The sequence below is a fragment of the Microtus ochrogaster genome, unplaced genomic scaffold (assembly GCF_000317375.1).
Source record: "Microtus ochrogaster isolate Prairie Vole_2 unplaced genomic scaffold, MicOch1.0 UNK10, whole genome shotgun sequence".
NCBI lineage: Eukaryota > Metazoa > Chordata > Mammalia > Rodentia > Cricetidae > Microtus > Microtus ochrogaster.
The window spans coordinates 4101150-4112119 of record NW_004949108.1 but is presented as its reverse complement, the minus strand read 5'-3'; the positions used below and the strand labels follow the sequence as shown (position 1 = coordinate 4112119).

At 53.4% G+C, this 10970-nt stretch overlaps 1 protein-coding gene across 1 annotated transcript; it reads right to left on the bottom strand.

Annotated features, from left to right (window-relative positions):
- Positions 1-4556: 4556 nt before the first annotated feature.
- Positions 4557-9141, bottom strand: Kcnf1 (potassium voltage-gated channel modifier subfamily F member 1). Its single transcript, XM_005366524.3, has one exon. The coding sequence runs from the start codon at positions 8658-8660 to the stop codon at positions 7146-7148; it is 1515 nt and encodes a 504-aa protein (XP_005366581.1). The 5' UTR covers positions 8661-9141; the 3' UTR covers positions 4557-7145.
- Between the last annotated feature and the right edge of the window lie 1829 nt (positions 9142-10970).

The window sequence follows — 10970 nt, the reverse complement described above, 5'->3', positions numbered from 1 at the left end:
CTTGGCTGGGTCCCTGGAGCTCTGCAATCTCTGGTCTGTCCGTCTGCAATCATCTGGCCTGATTGTTCCCTGATGTTCTGTGGGGAGGGATTCCAGCTCCCACCCCAGCACAGGCAGTGGACTCTCAGAATGTTCTCATGGCTTTTCCTGGGCAGAGTGGTCCACACCAGGCAGAGGAGGGGTCTATGCACCAAAGGTGCAGATAACACTGATGCTGCTTCTGCTTCTGCTTCTGGGGTGGCCTCACTTCAGAGTGAGGGGGTTCACTCAGAGGAGGGAACAGTGCGTGTGTGATCACATCCGGGAGACAGGAGGGGACATCAACCTTTTCGGGTCTTTCCCTGTAGCCCCCTTTCCCTTCCCTGTGAGTCCGACTCCTTCAATGGACTGTTTTAAAATAGAATAGTAGGCGCCTTCCTGCCTCGTACACAAGCTCAGGTCATCATACCCCAGAAACAAAAAATGTTGGGTCTACAGGGCAACCAGAAGGTTCCAGTCTCACCGTATGTAGCCTGGATCACCCCAAAGTCCAGTCACTGTCCCCTGCCTCAAGTCTCAGCCATTTTTCATGTGCCAAAGGGATTCCTCAAAGTGCCAAAGGAGTAAGTCTTTGATTAGCTTAATCACTCGGTGCTTTGGGATATGGTCCAAATTCCTCCACGCTTCTTGGAGGTCTCCAGGATGTTACTCACTTTTCTCCCATCCATTCTCATTTGAGGGTGCTGAGTGTCTAGTGGAGACATCGTGAGGGGCTTTTCTCTGGGGGAAAATCACTGTGTGAGGTCCCTGGAACAGGGGCGAGCTACTCGCAACCATCGGGAGCCCAACAGCCACTGGTGGAATTGAAGGGCAGGACGGACAAGATCAGTTCAGTGTGCAGTGCTAAAGGTTCATCGCAGAGAGATCAGTTGTGTACTGAACATATGGTAGACACTGCCCTGGGTCCCAAGAGACGCACCTGGGATCCAGATACATCCTTGTGTCCCCAGAGTCTCTGCCCCACAAGCAGAAGAGTGGGAGGAAAGCAACATGAAACACGGCCATGAGGGAATAGGTTGGACCACACACTGGAGGAAAGTGAGACTGGGCAAGCCATGTAAACCCCGAGCCCCAGCTTTCCTGGGAAACATCAGGCTTGATGTTGGGAGTCCCCACCAGTATGCCACACTCCTGGGCTCCAGATGATCAAGTTATAAACACCTTTGAGGTCTCCTGTCCTCAGGTTCTATGGCCTGCTGGTCTTAGAAACAGAACCTTGCTTGCACTTCTCAGGACGGAGGACAGATCTGCCTGCAGCCCCATGCCAGAAGCCAGGTTCTCTGGGAGAGGAGAGAGTTATGAGTGGAAACTACTGCTTCACCAAACAGAGGACTTTCTCCTTTCCTTCTGTGGGAAGGGATGCGCACAGACACAGACACAGACAAACACACAGAGACACACACAACGACAGACACAAATGCAGACACACACCCGGACATGTACACACAGACAAACACACAGAGTTACACACAAGGTCACAGACACAAATGCAGACACATACCTGGACATGGGACACACAAACACACAAAGACACAAGGACACAGACACATACACACAAAAATATGGACACACAGACACATATACAGACACACAGTGATACACACACACACACACACACACAAGGTATTGCACACCTAGCATGTGCTCTCTGATAAGGCAGATCCCTCACACTGGCTGTGAACACCAAGCTCTAAAAGGCCAAGAGGTCTCTGTGAAGGTCGGAGATGACCCAGCCGCTGTGTGCGGAGCACTGTGAGGTAGGGCTCGAGCCCATGCTGAGTTTCACCACACTGGGGGAAGCTGTTTCTTCAGGTGAATTTCCAAAACTGGCCTGACTTGGTCAGCCCCCTGCTGTCACCACCAGTGGGTGGGTGGAGATGGACTGAGCAGGAAGTGAACACAGAGAAAGGATTGGGGGAAGGGGGGTCCCCACAGCCACCACAACTCTGAGGTGCCAAGTTGTCATATTACCCTCCACGGTCTGCCCCCTTCATGGAGAGGGAAGTGAAGGAACCATAGAGCTTCCATAACCTGCATTCTGTCCCACTCCACTGGGAGGGCACACGGGGGCAGTGCTACAAAGAAAGGGCAGAGTTCTGATTGGTGGATAACGGGCAGAGGGTGCCAAGGACAACAGGTACCTCCAGTGCGCACTGTGGTTGGTGTGAGACAGCCCACAGGCCTAGGGTAGTGGAGACAGAGAGAAGAGGAGGGTGACGGGTCCTTGGGGGTCATATAAGAGGAAGAACTATGATGGGCTCAGCAACCCCCTTTATACCTTGCACTTGGGGAGACACCAAAGACCAATAGAGAGATCTGGCGTGCATCCTAATCTCACACAAGAGCAGAGCAGGCAGCAGTTGGCACTCTCAAGGGTCCAGTTTATGTGGAAGCTAAGAGTCTCCAGCGGGGCCTCCTCTGGGGCCTATATTCAAGACTGGGGTGCACTCACACAGCCAGGCCTAGCAAGGAACAAGACAGTCGGGGAACAGGGCAGGGAGAGCGCTGCTCCTGATGGCTGAGCAACCATGCACCCACAGAAGCTGGGTGTGTGCGCAAATGTTTGTGCCTCCCCCAGTCTGGGCTCTCACTGTGGCAGGCCCAGCCTTTTGACAATGACGGTGATCCTGGCATGATAGCGTGTGTCTGGAGAGAGATTCTGCCAAGGAATTGCTATCTGCTATAGTCAAGCCCATATCCGGAAGGTACTGGCAGCTGTGCTGAGTGAGGGGTCAGGTGATGCCTGTTGGCCTTGGCTTCTGGGAAGGGATGACTTCCCAGGCCAATGCAGTTGTTTGGTCCCCATGATTGACTTCTCTATAACTGTGTGACTGTAGACAATTTCCTGTCACTTCTGCCAGGAAGCGAGTGGTGGATGGTTGGGGGTCACACCTTTCAGCTCAGACACAGTACCTACTTCTGCCATCAGTACCAGCCTTGTGGCTTCTGCCCTTTGGACCCCAGTTTCCCCATCTGTAAAGCTAAAGCTAACCCACTCCTTGGAGGAGTTGCAGACAGCCCTGCCCCCACAAGCCTGAATGGCTGAGAAGCTCACAAAGAAAAACAATAGCCAAGCAGGGGATCCCTGGTTCTTCAGTGGTCTCTCCTTTTGGAAGCCCACATTATCCCTACAGCTATAGCTTGAACTGCTACAACAGGCACAGGGAAGAGTTTGTTTATGTTTGTGTTTGTGTGTGTGTGTGTGTGTGTGTGTGTGTGTGTGGAGGGGGGTATCCACCTTGGATATATGGGTATCAGTCAAATCTTCACTCTGAAGCTAAAATGCGCCACCAGGCACACCACGCACAGAGCTGTCTGCCTACAGGCGACAGGTGGGAGGCTTCTGGAAGCGGTGTTTCTCATTCCCCCAGAGGAAACCTGTGACATCAAATCATGGAGGGGGAAGGGGGAGAGCAGGCAGCCTTTCCCACGGAGTGAGGGAAGTCAAGAGCTAGGTCCTGAAAGCACCTTCTCTCTAAAGCCCTAAGAGGTCTGGGAACCAGTGGCTGTCACTGCAAGGCCATTGCTCCTGTCTTACCTGCCTCAACCGCTCTCCCCAGGGAACAAACCTTGTCATTATCTCAAATCAGCCTACTTATCTTCTGAGATACCTCCAGACTAAAGCTGTAAAGCCCCTGGCTAAGCAGCCAGAAAGGACCCTGAATGCCACCACGCAGCCACACATCTGCCCAGAGTGGCTCACCGGAGGAAATATACTGACCTCTTTTCTTACCTTACAAAACACCACCACTAAAGCCAATTCATCACTGATGGAGGGACGCTTTCCAGAGATTGGACGGCAGCACCCTTCACCTTACTAGGAAGCTGGGTCAGCCCTGAGGTGGGGCCCTGAGATCTGCTCACAACTGCTGGGTGGGGGTGGGGTGAGGATCGGGTTGTCCATCTTCAGAAGAGCAAGTCAGCTGAAGGTTCTGTCTGGTTCCTGCCACCACCACCAGCCCAGCCTATGGCTTCAGTGCTCTGGGCCTCAGTTTACCCATCTGGAAGATGGACTGACTGGTTAATGTCATGTAGTCGTTTAGAGTTGAAACGAAATGGTTTGTGAATATGTCACTGTTAGAAATATTTTCTAGCATGAGCTCTCTGCCAACGCAAAATCCCAATCAAGCAAATCAAATCAGACCAAATTAAAAGATACTCAGGTTTAACTGGACTCCTGCGCTCTTAGGTGGTTCCGAGGGGAACCGGAAAGCCGCCAATGCGACGGTGGGAAAGGGAAAAAAACCACATGTTTATTATTTGGGGAGCAGTTTAAATAGCCTGGGAGTGGTCTTGACCCTTCCTGGGGAGGGGGTCCAAGGTTCAAGGTTCAAGGGTCACAGTGGTGGGGCCTCCAAAGATGAAGGTGGGAGACTGGGATTTACAGATACCACCTGTCCTTTTCTTTGGGGGTTAAAAATCAATTCGTATTTACACACATACACAACTCTGTCTTGTACTGCCTTAGTCATTCCTAACAATCCCAAAACACACAAATAGGCAGAGTAGTTCCAATAACACTTTATTTATGGACAACAAAATTTGAATTTAAAGTACTATTCACTGGTCACAAAAATGTTATTCCTTTGAGTTTTTTTTTAACCATTTAAAAATATAAAACCTATTCTAAAGTCACAGGTTGTGCAAAAACAGGTGGTCCATCCACCAGATCTGGCCACAGGCTAAAGTGTACAGGCTTACTCTGATCATTCAAAACCAGTTCGTGGACCAGCAGCCCTATCCTCCAGCTGCACCTGGGAGCTTGTTGAAAAATAGCTTTTTTTTTTCCAGCTCTACAAATCCAAACCCTGGGTTTAACACAATCACCGTCACTCATGTGCACTTTAAGTTATAAAAATACTGATGCCAGAGGGTCATTTCCGACACTCTCATTTTATAGGAACGGGGTGTAGTCTGGACACCGAGCTTTCAGAGCTGCCCCTGGTTGGTACAGCTAAGTTCAAGTACTTGAAACCCAGAGATCTCCCAGGGACTAGGGACTACTGACTCTCAGAACATCCAGGCCAGGCCACTCCTCTCTGACAAAGCATATCACTGTGTAAGGACACTGCTAGTCACTGAGCCACCCCGGGACCAGTGTGCCTCTGGATCCTAGGTGTGGAGACCTCACGGGTGGTCTCCCACTCCTGAATGAGCAAAAGAAGCTCTGGAGCTGGGCGTACCCTTCCCTTTTTCTCCTTGTCTCCACCCTCATCTCCAGCGTCACCCCAGAAGGCAGGGAACGCAGGAAGGTGGCCCTCTGCCCACTCTCTCTGTGAACCCTGGGCTTCCCCACCTCCCTGGAACGCTGAGTCCTCAGGATGGTACCCAGGTCCTGCCTTCCCAAGGACTCTGGGGTAAAGGGTATAAGCAAAGGCAAGCTAATCTTTCATCAAATCTATTGGGCCCCAAGAACCCACATAACCCAGAAGGCCCTGTCCTCCCCTGCTTAGAGTCTCTACTTCCTCAGACCCCAACTTCTTCCTCTGCCTCTGATGGTCACAGAACCTGGTGTCACCCTGGAGAAACACGAAGAGGAGGCACACAGCACAGTTCAGAGCAACCAATGTCTTAGCCAGCCTGACCAGAGGTGCTAACGACCTTCAGAGTCTTAAGTGAGAGGGCTAGGGGAGGGGGAGACATGGGGCAGTCCCTGTGTCCCCTTGGACAGCCACTGACACCGCTGCTACATGGGTACCTCAGGTCTGATCCATCTCTACCTGAGTACCCTCTCACTGAAAGTCCTGGAGTGAGCCTGCACCCCACAGAAATACTCTTGATTCTTGAGACTTCAATGTCCAAGTGACAACCCTGACAGAAGAATTAGCAGCCCAACCCTTGGCAATTCTGGAAAGGTAGACCTAGAAGGTGCCCTGAGAAATCAGTTCTCTTCTTGCTTCTGGGAAAAATCTGAGCTCAGGGAAGAGAAAGGAGCCTCCCAGGGTGGAGGCAGATGGAAGCCAACCCCTTTCCCCCCTCCACCTCCTTCCTTGGAGGCCCCTCAGCTGGGGGACGGGAGATGGGGGTGAAGGAAAGGGCCCTATGGTCCTAGAAGGTGAAAAACAAGGAACGGTTAAGCCCGCAGGCCCAGCACTTAGGCTTTGGCCAAGAACAGCATTACAGTGCCCTGCTTTCGACTGCCCTGGGCCCAGTCCAGACCCGTGGAGACCACAGTGGGCAGCTATGTAACTTACCCTCTTTCTAGCATAGAACAATAGAAACAGTTTTGATTGGCAGCCACATACCGATGCCAGGAGCTGAACTAGTAACTGTGGTTCTCTGGCTTCCCCCGACACACAAAGCACGGAGGAACTCAGACCCTCCCTTATAAGTCCCGCAGAAAGCCTCTGGCCCAATACTGTCTGGTGTTGGAGACACCACATGAACTCAGGGACACTTAGAACCAGACCTGAATTCCTCTCCTGTATGACCATGAACCTCAGTTTCTTTACCTGTAAAATGGGGCTATCTGTCTACCAGGGTAGCTGGAAAGAAAAAAAAAGGGGAGCGGAAAGGACACTGCTCCACAGGTGACAGCTATGGGCTAGCTGCCCCACAAGCAGGCTATGCAACCTCTCCTTCCTCCCCAAGCCTCAGGGAGGCAGCTTTTCCACAGAAGGAAGCAGGAGAGCAGCGTCTTGTGGAATGTGGCAAGGCGCCTTGGAGCTGAACCCTGCCTCACAACTCGTCTTTAATTAGCTCTCAACTAAAAATAGCGACCCCCCACTACCCCCTACTCCCTCTGGGGCTGCACACCTCCTTTCTGGCCTGGCACTAGGGTGTGCAGGAGCCACTCTTGGGGTGACAACCAGCCTGAGACAACCCACAACACGGAGGATATGCTGAACAGGAGGTCTTTATCGAAGGGGACACAGAAGCAGCTGTGGGCTCCTGCCAGACCATTCCAGAAGCCCCAAGGGGCCCTGTGGCTCCTGTACTCCCTAGAGGGCTTCCACCTGGACAACTGGCACCCAAGGAGTCTTACCCAGCCTTGGCAGGGTCTGCTCAGGGGAGGGCTGGGAGACACAGGCAGCTGCCTACTGACATGCCTGCCCAATGGTCTGTCCATCCACATCCCAGTCTGTCCCTGCCTGGGAGCCGAACCATCACTTGCAGCTCTGGAGCCGGGTCCTATGGTGCTTCTCTGTCAGCAGGGGGATGAAGGTATCACTGTGTGAGAGCTTCAGCCGGCTGCCCCAGCTGGGCCCCTCCCTGGCAGCAGGCTCCGGGGGCAGGGTGTCCAGGTCGCTGCGAGAGCCTCCGGGTTTGCCTTCTGCACTGCTGGAGTTGAGCTCCATCAGCTCCAGCTCGTGTTTGGCTGCCGTCTCTAGGACACGCTGTTTGTTGTAGTACCTGACAAAGTTGTTGATGATGGGGTGAATGGGCAAGGCGATGGCAATTACCCCACACAAGAAACTGATAGCCGCGTTGAGCTTTCCCAGAGTGGTTTTGGGGTAGATGTCACCATAGCCCACTGTGGTCATGGTGATGATGGCCCACCAGAAGGACTGGGGAATGCTCTTAAACAGAGTTTCAGGGTGGCTCTGCTCCATGGTATAGCCTAGTGCGGAGAAGACAAAGATGCCCACGGCCAGGTACATAAGCAACAGCCCCAGTTCCTTGAAACTGCGCTTGAGGGCATAGGTGAGGGTCTGCAGGCCTGAGGAGTGGCGGGCCAGCTTGAAGATGCGCGCGATGCGCATGATCCGCAGGGCCTGCACAGCCTGCTGCACGTTGGTCAGCTCCATCATTCGCGCGCCCAGGTGCGTGAGTGTGAGGCTCACATAGAAGGGGAGGATGGCCAGCACATCCACGATGTTCATGAAGGAAAGGGCAAAGTGCAGCTTGTTGGGCGAGGAGAAGAGGCGTAGCAGGTACTCCAGCGTGAACCAACCGATGCAAGCAGTCTCCACGTTCTCCAGGGTTGGGTGCTCCACGCGGTTACCCTCAGCGTCTACCACCTGCAGCTCGGGTATGGTGCCCATGCACATGACAACAGAGGAGACTAGGATGAGCAAGAAGGATAGAACTGCCACCACCCGCGCAGGGCACGACGACTCCGGCTTCTCCAGGAACTTCCAGACGCACTTCTGGCAGCGGCGCCAGCGGCCCTCGGCCGCGTCCACACCCAGGTCGTCCAGGATGAGCTGCACCCTGCGTGCGATCTCCTCCAGCTCCTCGCGCTTCTCGCTCAAGTGGCTCTTGCAACAGTCATCCAGGAATTTGAGGTCCACCTTCCAGAAGTCCATCTCGTTCTTGAAGCAGATGGGGCAGATGCCCTTCTTCATGTGGACCTCCCCAAAATAGTACACCTCAATAACACACTTAAATGCGTCCGGGTCCCGGTCAAAGTAGAATTCGCGCTTGCCTGGGTCGTAATCATCGCACAGGGAGAAGATGGTGTCATAGCCACCGGCCAAGCAGTCCATGAGCTCCGCCAGCCGGGTCTCGGGGTACTGGCTGAGCAGGTCTCCATAGAGCACCTGCCGCACGCCCCCCACATTCACCACAATCTCAATGTCGTCGCCTGCCACAGAGTCCTGGCTGCCAGGCTCCGGGAGGCTTTGCTCTGCAGACGCGTCCATACTCCCCGCGGGTGCGCTCCCAAGCCCGGGTTCCATGGGTCCTGCCTCAGCCAATGTGCCGCCCTCGGGGACGGCAGCCACCTGCTGGGAAGGGTACTCACAGCCGCTGGCGGCAGGAGGCTGGGGTACACCGCGGGGGAGCCATACACCCAGCGGCAGCAGAGGGTCTGTGCGAGGGCATCCAGGCGCGCCGGCAGAGAACTCCGCTGCCTTTGGCCTCCGGTGTTCAGGATACTCACCCGCGGCTCTGGGTCTGACGCTTCAGCTGGGTCCAGAATAGGACCTGGCTCTCCTAGCAAGCAGAGACCTCCTTCCCTGGGGCAAGCAGGCGGCTTCGGCCGCGGGTAGGTCCAGGAGCTGCGAGATCCGGATGTGCCGAGAGCGAACTTGGACTGGCTTTGCAGGAGCGGTTCCGAAACACAATAGGAATTCCAACCTGACGTCAAACGCTTTGCTACTGTACCCTCTTCTGGTGAGATTTTGCACCACACGCGCAGCAGCTGCCCAGGAATGAGTTAACCCTTGGGCAGACCTGCACCGCTGCCGCCACCGCCACCCTTCTCCACTACCGGCGCCACCAGCTGCGCCTGCAGGCTCAGGGGTTACAACCCAGAGCTTTAAGGTCTCACAGGCTCAGGCTGGCGAGTCCCTCCTGAATTGCTAGGTGACAAGGGGAAAAAGAGGACCTCCGCCTGTTGCTCACCAACCCCTCAAGAGGTAGCTGCACACTCCTTGGGCACATCCCTTCTGTCCTAGGCTTCAGTCGGCCCTGTAAGGGTTCCTAACACTCCAGAGCTCTGTCCTGTCAGTGGTTTGACCTTGTCCCCTACCCCTAAAATTTGTCTCCGCTCCCACAGTAAAAAAGGAAATTGCTCCACGTTACAAGATAGAAAGGGAGGAGAGCTTAGCCATTCCTTAACCCAAGGCTTTCCTGCTGGCTTACACAGCCATCACCAGTAGTTCCCAGAGTCCCTGCGCCCACCATCCCCGCCCCCACTCCTCTGAAGGAAGTCAGTTCTTTCAGTTGATTGCTGCCTCACTCCCTCTCATCTTTCTTCAGGCTGAGAGCAGCTCTGGTTCCAGCCCATGGTTTTTACCATCAGGGTTATCAAAGGTGGACCCATCTCTGGCCTGGAATTGGGTCTAAAAGTAAGCTGAGCCAAGCGGTAGCTCAATTGGTAGAGTTCTTTCCTGGCATGCTTAAGGCCCTGTGGTTGTTCTCCCATACCACATAAACCAGCCCGGATGTGCTTGTCTAGCATCCCAGCTTTCTTCACTTAGGAAAGGGAGGCAGGAAGGGCCGAAGTTCAAGACTATCATCTAGCTTTGGAGGTTATCCTGGGCTAGAGACTGTCTCAAAAAAAAAAAAAAAAAACCCAAGTTGAAAGGAGGAATAGGCAGAGCCAGTAAGACAGGCTAATAGCACAGCAAAGCTATCTGTTTGACCATGCGGTGGCAAGCATGCCATTCACATTTGCCCAAACCCACAGAATGCACAACAGCAAGAGAGGGCCCTAGAGGACACTGTGGGCCGAGTGGGTGACGATGGTGCTCTGTCCCTGTGGTTTCCTCAGTTGTGACAAGCCTTCCATTCCCACAGGGATGTTCAGAGTGGGGGCTGCTGATCGTGGGGAAGCTGTAGAGACCCGGTCTGGGAAACTGCATCTTTCTGTGCACCTGAGACTGCTAGCTTTAAAAGACTATTAAAATGTAGTCTGTAAGCTGGATTTCTGAAACACTCAAGATCCTGCCCGTTCGTGAGTCATGAAACTGGTATACCAGGCCACTGGCAGTATTGTTCCTTAACGCGATGGTATAAAAACAAGACGCACTAGAATACAGCACACAAGGTATCATTTGGGGGAAACGTCTTACAATATTTATTTCCATTTAGCGCCAGTCTATGGTGTGCTACTCAGAAAGGGAAACCGGCGAAGAGAACGGTTGGGTGACAGTAACAGTTAACACTAATGTAAGAGCACTGTGTACCCAGCACTCTGGGTACTTTCCATTTTTCTTACTCAGTCCCTAGCTGCTCTCAAGAGAAACAAAGACATCAAGTAATTGCCATCATCACCAGCTACATTTGGGATGCAGGCTGCTGGGCTCTAAGGCGCCTTTCCTTACTGCAATCTACCATCTCCACACTAGATCCATCTAACCCAAGCTATTCCCCTTTCGGCTGTCTCCTGTTGTTCCCTGTCCGGGCAGGGTCCAGTGCCAACGGCATCTAAGACTGAGCTTTATGGGCTTAAAAAGGACCCATTCTCGCTCACGTAATTACTGATGTCCTGTGCCATCTACGCATACCACACCCACCCTGGGCAAAGACATAATCATACTCTA

Excerpts from the sequence above, each read along its gene's own strand:
- Kcnf1 (XM_005366524.3), bottom strand. The coding sequence starts at position 8,660 with ATGGAACCCGGGCTTGGGAGCGCACCCGCGGGGAGTATGGACGCGTCT.